At 39.5% G+C, this 14,064-nt stretch overlaps 4 protein-coding genes across 4 annotated transcripts; 2 read left to right on the plus strand and 2 right to left on the minus strand.

The window, feature by feature from the left end:
• The first annotated feature begins 2,670 nt into the window (after window positions 1–2,670).
• On the plus strand, window positions 2,671–5,001 carry LOC17882168 (histone deacetylase HDT2). The gene is given in 10 exon segments (XM_006286491.2): window positions 2,671–2,787; window positions 3,159–3,229; window positions 3,318–3,526; window positions 3,661–3,737; window positions 3,827–3,966; window positions 4,057–4,131; window positions 4,228–4,324; window positions 4,495–4,519; window positions 4,521–4,613; window positions 4,700–5,001. Coding segments are annotated over 10 exon segments (885 nt in total). The 5' UTR covers window positions 2,671–2,774; the 3' UTR covers window positions 4,785–5,001.
• A 280-nt stretch (window positions 5,002–5,281) lies between these two features.
• On the minus strand, window positions 5,282–7,098 carry LOC17881473 (F-box/FBD/LRR-repeat protein At5g22660). Its single transcript, XM_006289098.2, has 3 exons — window positions 6,133–7,098; window positions 5,914–6,054; window positions 5,282–5,834 (listed from the first exon to the last, which is right to left on the minus strand). Exons 1-3 carry the CDS (start codon window positions 7,096–7,098, stop codon window positions 5,511–5,513), a joined length of 1,431 nt encoding a protein of 476 aa, XP_006289160.2. The 3' UTR covers window positions 5,282–5,510.
• Window positions 7,099–7,297: 199 nt separating this feature from the next.
• On the minus strand, window positions 7,298–9,422 carry LOC17884392 (putative F-box/FBD/LRR-repeat protein At5g22670). The gene is made up of 5 exons (XM_006286696.2): window positions 9,309–9,422; window positions 8,186–9,167; window positions 7,966–8,106; window positions 7,597–7,876; window positions 7,298–7,385 (listed from the first exon to the last, which is right to left on the minus strand). The coding sequence occupies exons 2-5, from the start codon at window positions 9,128–9,130 to the stop codon at window positions 7,327–7,329; spliced, it is 1,425 nt and encodes a 474-aa protein (XP_006286758.2). The 5' UTR covers window positions 9,131–9,167; window positions 9,309–9,422; the 3' UTR covers window positions 7,298–7,326.
• A 278-nt stretch (window positions 9,423–9,700) lies between these two features.
• On the plus strand, window positions 9,701–13,481 carry LOC111830039 (disease resistance protein RPS6). Its single transcript, XM_023780480.1, has 5 exons — window positions 9,701–10,236; window positions 10,330–11,455; window positions 11,542–11,850; window positions 12,071–13,162; window positions 13,275–13,481. Exons 1-5 carry the CDS (start codon window positions 9,776–9,778, stop codon window positions 13,371–13,373), a joined length of 3,087 nt encoding a protein of 1,028 aa, XP_023636248.1. The 5' UTR covers window positions 9,701–9,775; the 3' UTR covers window positions 13,374–13,481.
• Window positions 13,482–14,064: the final 583 nt, after the last annotated feature.

The raw sequence follows: 14,064 nt of genomic DNA on the forward strand, positions 1-14,064 counted from the left end.
GCAATTAAGACAGATATGAGTAAGGCTTATGATAGGATTGAATGGGTATTTATTGAACGGTTACTCCGGAAATTTGGTTTTTCAGAAACGTGGATCACATGGACAATGTATTGTATCACCTCAGTCGAATACAGAGTTCTTATTAATGGACAACCTGAGGGGACAATTATTCCAGAACGAGGGTTACGACAAGGAGATCCATTATCCCCTTATTTGTTTATCCTTTGCACGGAAGTTCTAATAGCAAATATTCGGAAAGCTGAACAGGATAAACTCTTAACTGGTATAAAGGTGGCAAATAAGTGTCCGCCAATAACACATTTATTGTTTGCGGACGATAGCTTGTTCTTCTGCCGAGCGAATAAGGAACAGTGTATGGTTATTTTAGAGCTGCTGAGGAACTATGAACATATGTCAGGACAACGAATTAATTTTGAAAAATCATCGCTACAATTTGGACATAAGGTGGAAGAATCTACCAAACTGGAAATTCGGAATATCTTAGGAATTACAAAGGAAGGCGGCATGGGCTCATATCTTGGATTACCGGAGAGTTTAGGTGGAGCAAAAACGAAGGTTTTCTCCTTTGTACGGGATAGATTAAATGTTCACATTAATGGCTGGTCGGCCAAATTATTATCTAAAGGTGGGAAGGAGGTGATGATAAAGTCAGTCGCATCGGCGTTACCGACTTATGTCATGTCTTGTTTTCGACTGCCGAAATCTTTAACGGCAAAACTCACAAGTGCGATAGCCAAATTTTGGTGGAGTTCTAATGGACAGTCTGGTGGCATGCATTGGAAAACCTGGGATAAGCTATGCTCAAGTAAAGGAATGGGGGGCTTGGGATTCAGAGACGTTAATGATTTTAATACGGCACTCCTAGCAAAACAATTATGGAGGCTAATGGATGATCCAGATTCACTTTTTGCTAAGGTTTTCAAAGGTAGATATTACAGGAATGCGACCCCAATGGAACCAATCAAATCATATTCTCCATCTTATGGCTGGAGGAGCATGATCTCAGCTAGATCTCTGGTAAACAAAGGGCTTATTAAAAGAGTTGGAACAGGGGACTCTATTTCTGTTTGGACAGATCCCTGGATACCATCTCATCTCCCGAGACCAGCTTTAAGTAATGGGTCTATTATGGATCCATCACTACAGATAAGAAATCTAATTGACCGTCAAGCAAATTCATGGCGAGTAGAGGTCCTTCAGGAGCATTTTACTTTGGAGGATGTATCTATTATTAATGCTATCCCAATTGGCAATAGGCCGGTAGCAGATTCTTACGGGTGGCATTTTATAAAACATGGCAAGTATACGGTGAAATCGGGATATCATATTGCTCGAACGCCGGATCCAAAATTACAAAGGGTCAGTGTTCATGGCCCAGATATAGTGCCCCTTCTAGCCGCTGTATGGAAGGCGCAATGCCCACCTAAAATACAACATTTTATGTGGCAGCTATTGACTGGTTGTATATCGGTATTGGCAAATTTATACAAACGGGGTATTAACTGTGACACCAGGTGCGACAGGTGTGGTGATCCCGTTGAGACAGTAAATCATGTCATTTTTGAATGCTCACCTGCTCGCCAAGTATGGGCTTTGGCTAATGTACCAGTGGGGCCTATTTCTTTTCCCACCACTTCAGTTTATGCTAATATGGATTATATTATGCGCTTGACAAGAACTGTGGACTATAGGTGCTGTCCTTGGATATTATGGTATATTTGGAAAGCGAGAAATGAAATTTTTTTTGAAAATTTGGATAAGTCACCGCTGGACATAGTTCGAGTGGCTAATGAGGAAGCACGAATCTGGCATGATGCACAGATTGAAGAATTGGATTCACCACCGACAACCCCATTACTTTCGGGGTTGCAAAGGTCTACGATATCTTTAACCCCTTTGGTTAGAGGGTATCAGTGTTTTATTGATGCATCTTGGAAGCCTACAGATAAGTATGCAGGTTTGGGTTGGGTATGTCAGCATCCTCGGGATTCTTTGCCATTAATAGGAGCCTCCAATCTCCGTCGAAGTCTCTCCCCACTTCACTCTGAAGTTGAAGCTCTAGTTTGGGCGATGCGATGCATGATTGGTCACAACTACCGCGACGTTACTTTCCTAACCGATTGTTCAGACTTGGTGAAGATGGTGTCTTCTCCGTCCGAGTGGCCGGCGTTCTCTACATACATGGATGATATCAACACAGATAGGGAAGAATTTGACTCTTTTTCTTTATTACTTATTCCGAGAAACTTGAATGTACATGCGGATTCACTGGCACGACGAGTTCGTGTTAGTCCGCACCCAGTCAAGTATGTAACCAACTGCACCTTGAATTGGCTCGATTGAGCTAATACAAGTCTATTAGATGTCAAAAAAAAAAAAAAAAAAAAAAAGAAAATGAAAAGATTATTTTTTTGTTTTATTATATTAAATCATAAGTTATGAGAATCTTCTCGAAATATTTGGTTCATAATTTGCCATTTTTAATTTTGGATTTTCACCATTTTAATAAAGAAGCTAGCATTAAAAGCAATATTCCAAAAATAATGCAAGCGTTACAAACGGCGCATTAGCACCAAAACGACGTCGTGGAGGCTCGCGAAGAACCCTAAGAGGGAGGCTCTTCTTAAACCTCTCCACGATTATATAAGACCCCAAAACCTCTTCCTCTTCTCTGCCTCTTCTACTGCATTTCTCTCCTTTTCGCTTCCTGAAAAAACCCTAACAACTTCGTTTCTCTTCCTCGTTCAACAATAATGGAGTTCTGGGGTAAGAATCTGTCTTCTCATCTTCTTAGTATCTTCGTCTACTGTTTCCTGTTTTCACGTTCCGAGTATTTGATCGATTATTCATGAAAAACTCTTATTTTCTCCTTATCCTTCTGTTCGTATATCTCGTGTTCGTTTTTCTACTCGCAAAAGTTTCTACTCCGTTCTGAAACTGTTGAATCGTGTATCTGTTCATGCTTCGTTACGTTTGTAGCTAGCTTCTTTAGGGTTTGTTTTTTTTTCTGATGCTCTAGGTATTAAACACAGAGTTTCGTTTCGGTATCAACTATGATTTTCCTAGTAAACAAGATGATGAATGTTGTGAAACATGAATGACTCATGTTTTTGATTTCTTTGTATGATGTTATATAGGAGTTGAAGTGAAATCGGGTGCGCCTCTTAAGGTTACTCCTGAAGAAGACAACCTCATCCACATTTCTCAGGTTACTTTCAATTTTTTTACACTGCTTGTTTAAATTTCGTAGTATTAGCTGCAACATGTAGTTTGATTCTGGTTTCTCTATGTGGTAGGCAACCCTTGACTGTAAGGGGAAGATGACAGAACCTGTTCTCTTGACTGTGACTGTTGACAACACGAAGCTTGTCATTGGAACCCTTTCACAAGACAAATTCCCTCAGATCAGCTTTGATCTTGTCTTTGAGAAGGAGTTTGAGCTTTCCCACAACTGTACTAGAGGAAATGTCCATTTCATTGGCTACAGATCCCCCAACATCGACCAATATCCTTTTCTTCACCTATTTGTCTGTGTGCTTGGTCTTTGCCTGTATATTAAGGTTGAAAGATGCAAAAAATGTTAAGTTGCATTGTCTTTTCAATTGTTTCTTCCTTAATTCTTGTTGGTTGTGTTTCCACGGGAGAGGATTTCTCTGATTCAGAAGAGGAGGAAGAGGAGGCTCCCGAAGCTGTTCCTGCTGTTGTACCTGCCAATGGTATGTATTGTAGATGCTGCTATTGTCTTTGCTTCTTTGCGTGAAAAGTTGTCATCTCATCTCAAATGTCATTGTCCTTTACGTTTCAGGAAATGCTAAAGCTGCTGTTGTGAAGGCTGACTCAAAGCCAAAGGCTAAGCCTGCAGAAGTTGCGCCTGAATCAGAAGATGATGAGGATGACTCTGACGAGGAAGATGAGTCTGATGACGATGATGACTCTGAGAAAGGAGTGAGTTTTTGTAGATGTCTAGTATATCCACATACATTCATGAGAAGATGAGTATTTAGGTGATAAATTCTATGGTTATGTTTTTTGTAGATGGATGTCGATGAAGATGACTCAGATGATGAGGATGATTCTGAGGATGAAGAGGAGGAGGAAACTCCCAAGAAGGTAGATACATTGTCTATCTAACATTTGCTCTGTTTACCATGTTTTCTACATGCTCCTTTTTCTCACTTCACTGTTTCATATGATTTAATAATATAGGCTGAGCCAGTCAACAAGAAGAGGCCAATTGAATCTGCATCCAAGACGCCTGTCTCTGGAAAGAAGGCAAAACCAGCAGCTACACCTCTGAAGACAGGTTACATATAAAACTTTTTCTGTCTCTGTATAATCTTGAATCTTGTTGGGGATTGTTATATAGTTTAACTAGTCACAGTCTGAGTAGAACTATAATAAGGGGCACATAAAGCTTTCATAGGGCGTTGTTGTTTACTCTGTTGTATTCTCTTTTGTGTTAAATGGGTACAGAAGAGAAGAAGAAGGGAGGGCACACAGCCACACCCAGCTAAAAAAGGTGGTAAGTCTCCTATGAATGCTAACCAGAGCCCCAAGTCTGGAGGTCAATCATCCGGTGGTAACAACAAGAAGTGAGTTATCTCTTTCATCATCTTTCTCAAAGCCCTTTTGCAATCAGTGTGATAAATTGATGATTAATGATGTTGTGTGTGTACAGGCCATTCAACTCGGAAAAGCAATTTGGTGGGTCTAACAACAAGGGTTCCAACAAGGGCAAGGGCAAGGGCAAGGGTAGAGCCTAAGGAGGTGGATCAAGGAAAGGGTTTTGGTTTTGAGTAGATGATGAACTTCTAAGGGTGCTTTTTGATTTTTATCTTTTTTGTTCTATTGAGAGATTTATCTCTTAGTATCGGAATAGCTATTTTAAATATTGCAATTTCTACTTTCCTATGTAATTCAGTTCAGTTTATGAATATTGCTGGAATGAGAAAGCAGACTCAAAAGTTGCAAGTTTATATTCCTGTCAGATCTCGTCAAATACCTAAATGTGAATCTTTAATACTACGAAATTGAGCTAACTGGTGCAATATTCTACGAAATCCAACTTTAAGCTAAGTGTCAGATCTCATATCACATTTATCTTTAATACAATGAATCGATACTGAGCCAAATCCCATATGCTGTGCAACAGAGTTGAAACGGAACCAAATCCAAATTTAGTGCAACAGAGATGAAACTGAACCAAATCCAAAACGTAGTGCAACAGGTTTAAAACGGAATCAAATTCAAATCCAAAATGTAGAGCAACAGGTTTAAAACAGAACCAAATCCAAATCCAAATCCAAATCCAAAATGTAGTGCAACAGAGTTGAAACTGAACCAAATCCAAAATGTAGTGCAACAGAGTTGAAACTGAACCAAATCCAAAATGTAGTGCAACAGAGTTGAAATTGAACCAAATCCAAATCCAAATCCAAACTGAAGTTCTTTTCAAAATTAAAAACGTCTCCAATAACTCTCAAACCTCATTAAAATGCAACGACGTTGACTTCAGAAGCACTAGAACCTCTCTTGAATGTCCCGAGTTCCATCATGATGAGAAACTCTTGTACCTCAATGATGAGGGCCTCTTGTTCCTTAAAGATGAGAGACTTATCTTCCTTGCTAAAAATTCTTTTGCAGAGCTTAAACTTCTTGAGGACTAGCGAATTCTCAAGGAAGTATTTTGATAGTATCATCTCTACTCCATTTCCAGTCTCGGATCTTATCTCAACATTCTCGAGGCTTGATTGCAAACACTTTGGCACCGATGAGAAACTTATTTCCTCCCTTTCCATTACATCTTTCAGCTTCTGCATATGTTAAATAACATCTCTTTATTATATATAACGGTGACATATATATGGTTTTTTAAACAAAGCAAAATCATACCACGACAACGGATTTGAGGTTTGGACAGCACTCAAGAACGCCTGGCAACATTCCCAAATCAGAAATATAGAATTCCGCTTGTAACCACGTCATGTTTTGGAACTGAGGCATTGGTTCGTGCTTCAGGTAGTGACTGATGATCTGCAAACACAAATAAATTTTGATTTTCATCCAAAGAGACACATTCAATAATTCAACTATCTATCTATCTATATATACCTTCAAAGTTGTTCCACTTATGGCCATGCCCCTTACGCTTGAGAGCCCGGTGAGTAATTTACAGACAGCGCTTCTCTCGAATGAGTCATCTAGATTCCAAATATTCACATTGAAACCGACATCAATATCCACCTTTGCCGATGAACCCAAATTGCTAATCACAAAACTCACTGAAAAAGGATCTGCAAGCCTCAGATATGCGAGTCTAGGAGCATCAATGATAACCTTCCAAACATAGCCTTCGAGATAATCCAGTCTATCAACAACGAGTTTGAAACTGTTTAGTGACTGAGAGCGCACCCGCAAAACCTCAACATCATTATAATCTCTTTTCCTAACTAAAGTTAAATCTTCAAGAATCGGGCATGCTGAGATTAAGTTCTCCAGAGTTTCTTCACACATGTATATATTCTCTTCGAGATGCATCATCTTGAGATTAGGCAAAGACACATACTGGAAATAGCTCAGTACCACGCAATGAAGTCTCAGTGAAACCAAAGTCTCACATAAGTAAAGGACTACAGGCATAGGCGCCATATCAACCTTATGATCCATACCAGACATGACTTCAAGATGTTGGATTTTACGCTTAACTACATCTGTGAGCCACGCCGTGATTCTACACATACTAACACGTAATTCTGTCTCAAAAGAAAACTTGAGCTTGTGTAAGCTTGAGTCCTTATGGAATTCTAGCAACCAAGAGGTGAAACTGAGCAAATCATCGAAATCATCGAAATCATCAATTTCTATATCCAAGACAGGGATTGAATGCCAGAGATTTATCCATCTTGTGGACAAAGTGCTAGTAGTAACAACATCCTTTGTAGGAAGATTAGAGAGTATATGACTTAGTAAATGATCAGGGAAGCTGCTTAGCCCATCTCCTCCAGATCTCTTAATTGCTCCTTGGTTGCTCATTTGATTTCTCTTTTGAGAAAAACAATCAAAACAAATTATCTGCATCACAACCAAAAATGCGAATTCCAAACTTTTAAAAGAGCTGGTACATGGTTTCGATATAGATAAATACATTATTCCATGATTCAGCTATTTATCTGACATACGGATATGCTCAAAAGATGAACATATATAGAGAAAGAGAGAAATTAAAAAATCACCGTTGAGTCTTCGCAGTCGAAGAAATCAATAGCCGGCGATCGTCGCCGCCTTCACAAATTTTCCACAATGAGTCTACAGATTCTCTCTTCTTAGGAAATGCATGGCTTTGGATGGAAAGATAAGATACAAATCTAAACGAGAGATGGAGAAGCGTTACACGAACTTGTGTATTGGCCGAAGAGGATTGCGAAAAAATAAAAGAATGAACCGTTATAAATAAAAAATTAGCCGGTTCGGGTAAAATATACATAAAATCCCAATACTAAACTATACTAAAAGGGAAACTGCAAACTTAAGCGTTACAAGAACTTATGTATTACAGTTGGAATGTTGGATAAATACCTTCAAGTTCAACATCAACTACACAAGAAGCAGAGCATCTCATAAATCTCAGAAGTTCCATGAAGATGATAGACTCTTCGTCCATTGTCTTACAACCCAATCGCAGCGTAAACTTCTTAAGAACAGCAGAATTCTCGAGGAAGTACTTTACTAGTTTCATTTCCGGTTCAGCTCCGCTAATAGCTGTTTGAATCTCAACATGCTCCAGGGATGATATTAAACATTTTGGAATTGATGATGAGAGAATAAGTAGTTCGTTCTTCTCAAATTCCTCCAGCTCCTGCAAATAAAAAAAAATTCAAGAAGTAGATGATCAGTTATACTTATTATGATGATGTGAGTAAGTCATAAGGTAAACTGGTAAAGTACCAAGACAAGGGATTTGAGATTCGGGAAGCTCTCAAGAAAGTTTGGAAGCTTTTGCAAATCAGAGTTGTAAAAGACCGCATAGAAGTGGGTCATGTTAGGAAACTGGGGAAGCGGCTCGTCTACTACGTAGTAAGATAGGATCTGCAAACACAAAGCACAGACAACATTTTTCATCAAAAGAGACGTTCAAGTACTCCGTTACTTCCATTGACATATATACCTTCAAAGTTGTTCCACTCATAGTCATGTCCCTAATGCCTGAGAGCCTAGTGAGGAAGTTCCTCACTACACTTCTCTTTGAGGAGACATTTCTAAATACACTTCTCACCACATCAAAACTGACATCAATATCTACCTTGACAGGTGAAGTCAAACTGCTTATAACGAAGCTTTTCGAGCAGTGATCTTCAAGATTCAAACAGCTGAGTCCAGGAGCATCAATCACAACCTTGCAATCATCATCCTCGCTAGCCTGATACCAGACACTATGGAGAAAAATTTGGAGACTCTTTAATGACTGACAACGTACTCGTAAAACCTTAACGACGTTCTCTATCCCTACATATCTAAAAACTTTTAAATCTTCAAGAACTGGGCAAGATGAGATAAGATTCTCCAGAAGAGCATCACTAGTGTAAATGTTGTCATTTAAATGCATGATTTTGAGACGAGGTAGAGAAACATTCTCGAAATCAGGCAATGCCACATGATAGAGTTTCAAGGATAGCAGAGTCTCACAGGTGTAGAGGCAAAGGGGCATCAGCTTCGTACCTACATAACTTGCACTACATATATTAATATCCAAATGTTGAACCTTAAGCATAACAGCGTTGTGGATCCACTGCGTCAAGTAAGACTGATCACGTTGATTTCTCGTAAGATAAAGAATGAGCTTGTGTATGCGTGTCTCCCTAGAGATGTCAAGAAAGCTATGGAGAACTCTCGCAAATTCAGAGTAACCAGCTCGGAACTCTTCAACGCCCAAATCCAACAGAGGAACAGAAAGCCAGAGACTTTTCCATCGCTTGGACAAAACACAAGTCCTAACAGCAACCTTTGTAGGAAGATGTGAGAGTATCTCACACAGCAGATGATCAGGAAAGAAACTTATCCTATCTTCCCCAATCATACGACCACCTCTTAACCTTACTCCTCTCTCGTTCATTGTTTTGTTTCACTCTCTCACACACACACACACAGATCTGCATATCACAATACGCAATTGAAAACACAATCGAAACGAATTTGAATAGCAACATTATAGATTCCTCGATTAGGGGTTTCCTGAATTGTATGTAAAGTAAAGGAGGGCTTGAGTAGAACAACAACAGATAAGAGTTTACCGTCGATTCGCCGGCGCCGAAGAAATTAGCACCGGAGCGGAGGCCTCGCTTTCTTCTCAGATTCACTGAATGCTTCGGGAGACTCGTCTTCTAGTGTTTAGGGATTTAGGAAACTTTTCTGTTTCCGAAGAATCTAATAACATCTTCTGATTTATCTGTTATATATTTCCCGCGATATTTTTGTTTTAGATAAACAAAAAAATCAAGAAAAAATACACAGTAAAAAAATCGTTTTTGTTGTAAACTGTAAAAAACATGCTGTATCCGAAACGACGCATATCATGGGAGACTGAGTCAAAGACAAAGACTGAAAGAGAAAGTCAAAGTCAAAGAGAGTGAAATATTGAAAGCGATAATTCTGTACTAGGGTTGATGAAGAAGCTATAGTGCTTTCACGGTTCTACTCGCTATCGTTGTTTCGTTGCTGGCTTGGCTCCATCGCCGAAGTTGAAAGATCTCTTAAAAGTATGGGTCTTTCTTCACGCAATTGGGTTTACGACGTGTTCCCGAGCTTCAGCGGAGAAGATGTCCGTGTAACGTTCCTCAGCCACTTACTAAAGGATCTTGATCGGAGATTGATTAGTGTTTTCAAAGACAGCGAGATCCAGAGAAGTCAGTCGCTAGACCCCGAGCTTAGACAGGCGGTTAGGAATTCGAGGATTGCAATCGTCGTCTTCTCCAAAAACTACGCTTCTTCTAGCTGGTGCCTGAACGAGCTGTCTGAGATTGTCAACTGTAAAGAGGAGTTTGGTCAAATCGTGATTCCCGTCTTCTATGGTTTGGATCCTTCCCATGTTAGGAAACAGAGTGGCGAGTTCGGAAATGTCTTTGAAAACACTTGTCAAACCAAAACAGATGGTGAGATACAAAAATGGCGGAGAGCGTTGACCCATGTAGCTAATACCCTCGGGTTTCATTCTTGGAACTGGTACTACCAACGACTTCATGGATTTACAAAAATATATTCTTTTGACATTTGGGTGTGTTTTTGAAGTGAAATGGTGTTTCTTTGTTTGTTTAGGGATAACGAAGCAACCATGGTTGAAGATATTGTCAATGATATTTCGGATAAACTGAACTTAGCTCCAATATCAAATGACTTTGAAGAAGACTTTGTTGGCATCGAAGATCATATCACGAAGATGAGTTTAATGTTGTGCTTGGAATGTAAGCAAGTGAGGATGGTTGGGATCTGGGGACCTTCGGGGATTGGAAAGACTACCATTGCAAGAGCTCTGTTTAGTCGACTCTCTCGTCACTTCCAAGGTAGCGTTTTCTTGGACAGAGCTTTCGTATCTAAGAGTTTGGAATTTTATAGTGGAGGCAACATGGACAGCTACAACGCCAAGCTTCATTTGCAAGGACATTTTCTGTCTCAAGTTTTACGTACAAAGGATATAAAGGTATCTAATTCAAGTGTTGTGGGAGAGAGACTAAAGCACATGAAAGTTCTCATCTTTATTGATGATTTGGATGATCAAGTGGTGTTAGAGGCTTTGGCCAGTCAAACTCATTGGTTTGGTTGTGGGAGCAGAATCATTGTGGTTACACAAGATAAGCACTTCTTAAGGGCTCACGGTATTGATCTTGTCTACGAAGTGGGTCTCCCATCTGATAAACTAGCTCTAGAGATGTTCTGTAAATCTGCTTTCAGGCTAAATTTTCCACCTGATGGTTTCTCAGAGCTTGCTTCTGAAGTTGCAAAGCGTTCTGGTAATCTTCCTTTGGCTCTTAATGTTTTGGGTTCGCATCTGCGTGGGAGGGACAAAGAGGATTGGATTGATATGTTACCAAGGCTTCGAAAAGGTTTGGATGGGAAGATTGAGAAAATATTAAGAGTTGGCTACGATGGGTTAAGTAACAAAGATGACAAAGCAATATTTCGTCTCATCGCATGTTTATTTAATGGCGCCGAGATAGGTTACATCAAGCTGCTACTTGCAGATAGTGTATTGGGTGTAAACATTGGGCTAAAAAACCTAGTTGATAAGTCCCTCATTCATATTGGGTGTGACACTGTGGAGATGCACAGCATGTTGCAAGAAATGGGTAGAGAAATTGTTCGCAAACAGTCCATTGACGAGCCTGGAGAACGGGAGTTTTTGGTGGATTCGATGGATATTTTGGATGTGCTTAATGATAACACTGTAAGCTTTCATTTTATAACTCAACTGATATTTACTTATGCAACTCTTACAACATCGTCTGATCTAATTTTACAACTTTTTCTCAGGGTACAAAAAAGGTTATAGGTATATCATTAGATATGTCTGAGATTGAGGAGTTGCACATACATAAGAGAGCCTTCAAAAGGATGCCTAATCTCAGGTTCTTAAGATTTTACAATAAATTGGGGAAGCAGAGTAAAGAAGCCAGATTGCACCTACAACAAGGCTTTGACAAATATTTTCCCCCTAAACTTAAACTACTGAGTTGGGATGGCTACCCGAAGAGGCGTATGCCGTCTAACTTTCATGCTGGACATCTCGTTGTACTGAGAATGCAACACAGCAAGCTCGCAAAGTTGTGGCAAGGAGTCCAGGTAAGATTAGAATATCATTGTATTACCTTTTAAATAGCATATATGTATATAGTCAGACATGTGTTTTCTTGTTCTTTTATGGATAGAGTTTATACTTTAAAAGTTGAGGGGAAATAGGTTTATAATGCAAGATTGAAACCTTTAAAGTGTATTCGAAAACTGACCACTGATGCATTTGGGACATATCTAACTTAATCATATGTTTTGATTTTTTTTCCAGCCGCTTACGTGCCTTAGGGAAATGCATTTGTGGGGATCAAAAAACCTGAAAGAAATCCCAGATTTGTCGTTGGCCACCAATCTTGAGACACTTTATCTCAACGGTTGCTCGAGTTTAGTGGAACTTCCTTCCTCCATTAGATATCTGAATAAACTGTGGGACTTAGGCATGAAAGGATGTGAGAAGCTAGAGCTTCTTCCAACCGGCATCAACCTCAAGTCTCTCTATCGCCTTGATCTTGGTAGATGCTCACGGTTGAAGAGGTTTCCTGATATTTCAAGTAACGTTTCAGAGCTCTATCTTAATCGAACAGCGATCGAAGAAGTTCCTTGGTGGATCCAGAAATTTTCCAGGCTTAAACGTCTACGTATGAGGGAATGCAAAAAGCTCAAATGTATGTCTCCAAACATCTCTAAACTGAAATATCTTGAGACGCTTGACTTTTCAAACTGCATAGCATCTACAGAAGAAGAAGCACTTGTTCAGCAACAATCAGTTTTGAAGTATCTCATATTTCCAGGAGGACAAGTGCCTCTGTATTTCACTTACCAAGCTACTGGAAGCTCTTTGGCCACCCCTCTGCCATTACATCAGACTCAGAGCGCTCTCTCTCAACGATTCTTGAGATTTAGGGCTTGCGTCGTGCTTGATGCTGAATCTATGTCCTCCGAGTTATACGTGATTGATATCAAAGTAGGTTGTCGCTTGAGTGGTAAACGCAGCAACCACTTTGATTCAGCTGACTGTCGAGATGCCTTCTTAACATCTCATATGGATAGTCATTTGGTTATATTTGATTCTCGTTTCCCTCTAAACCAAGATAATGCTGCTATTGCTGAACTGAACAATGATAAGGTGGTTATAGAGTTTCATTTCACTAGTATTTCTTGCTGCAAAATAAAAGGATGTGGCATACGCTTCCTCATGGATTGCACATCACCAGAGAACCACCATAACGATCCAAATATTCTTGCACCTGTTTGCGAAGCAGATGCAAAAACCATGGCTGATGGTGGATACCATGAGACTGGACACGGTGATGAGTATGGAGAAATCAGTGCAGAGTCAAAGAGAAGCAGGAAGCGAAAGCGGGTAAGCATTAGGCATAACCTCTGCACAATACTATATCTTTGCTCTCATAATTCTGTTATAGGATCAATCACATAATTTTATATAACAAAGATCACTGGACTTCTTCTTTTAGTTATATTCTCAGACAACCATAACGACCGCTCAAGAAACTACTGACTTGCCCAACCTTCAAACCCGGGAGGAACATAGGATGTCACTTTCCAATCTTTGATTCTAAATCTTCACATAGTTGTGTTATTGGATGTACTTAATGATAGCACTGTAAGTTCTCTTAAATAAATGCGCAATGAAAAGCATATAGCAAAACCAAATTAAATGACATTTCAAGCTACCACATAGGTTTTAACAGAATGAAATCCAAATTGTAGCGAACCAGAGCCAAAGTTTCACAGCCTTTCCAGTGAGACTTGCCACAATGAGACTATGGATTCTCCCTTCTTAGGAAATGCATGGCTTTGGATGGAAAGATACGATAAAAATCAAAACTAGAGATGGATAAGGGCTACAAGAACTTGTGTATTGACCAAAGAGGATTGCGAAAAGGTAAAAAATGGACTGTAATGAATTAAAAAATAACCGGTTCGGGTAAAAATATACATAAAATCCCAGTACTAAACTATGCTAAAAGGGAAACTGCAAACTTAAAGCGTTACAAGAACTTGTGTATTACAGTTGGAATGTTGGATAAGTACCTTCAAGTCCAACATCAACTTCACAAGAAGCAGAACATCTCTTCAATCTCAGAGGTTCCATGAAGATGATAGACTTGAGAACAGCCGAATTCTCGAGGAAGTACTCTACTAGTTTCATTTCCGGTTCAGCTCCACTTGCAGGTGTTTGCATCTCAACATGCTCCAGGGATGATCTTAAACATTTTGGAATTGATGATGAGAGAATAAGTC

The sequence above is a fragment of the Capsella rubella genome, unplaced genomic scaffold, assembly GCF_000375325.1.
Source record: "Capsella rubella cultivar Monte Gargano unplaced genomic scaffold, Caprub1_0 scaffold_6, whole genome shotgun sequence".
Classification (NCBI taxonomy): domain Eukaryota; kingdom Viridiplantae; phylum Streptophyta; class Magnoliopsida; order Brassicales; family Brassicaceae; genus Capsella; species Capsella rubella.

Bases quoted from the DNA above. Each gene is read 5' to 3' on its own strand.
- LOC111830039 (XM_023780480.1), top strand. From the start codon at position 9,776: ATGGGTCTTTCTTCACGCAATTGGGTTTACGACGTGTTCCCGAGCTTC. The intron at 10,237-10,329 runs GTACTACCAACG...TTGTTTGTTTAG, and splicing joins GGGTTTCATTCTTGGAACTG to GGATAACGAAGCAACCATGG. The intron at 13,163-13,274 runs GTAAGCATTAGG...TTCTTCTTTTAG, and splicing joins GAAGCAGGAAGCGAAAGCGG to TTATATTCTCAGACAACCAT.
- LOC17884392 (XM_006286696.2), bottom strand. From the start codon at position 9,130: ATGAACGAGAGAGGAGTAAGGTTAAGAGGTGGTCGTATGATTGGGGAA. The intron at 8,107-8,185 runs GTATATATGTCA...TTGTGTTTGCAG, and splicing joins TGAGTGGAACAACTTTGAAG to ATCCTATCTTACTACGTAGT. The intron at 7,877-7,965 runs GTACTTTACCAG...TTTTATTTGCAG, and splicing joins ATCTCAAATCCCTTGTCTTG to GAGCTGGAGGAATTTGAGAA.
- LOC17881473 (XM_006289098.2), bottom strand. From the start codon at position 7,098: ATGCAGATAATTTGTTTTGATTGTTTTTCTCAAAAGAGAAATCAAATG. The intron at 6,055-6,132 runs GTATATATAGAT...TTGTGTTTGCAG, and splicing joins TAAGTGGAACAACTTTGAAG to ATCATCAGTCACTACCTGAA. The intron at 5,835-5,913 runs GTATGATTTTGC...TAACATATGCAG, and splicing joins ACCTCAAATCCGTTGTCGTG to AAGCTGAAAGATGTAATGGA.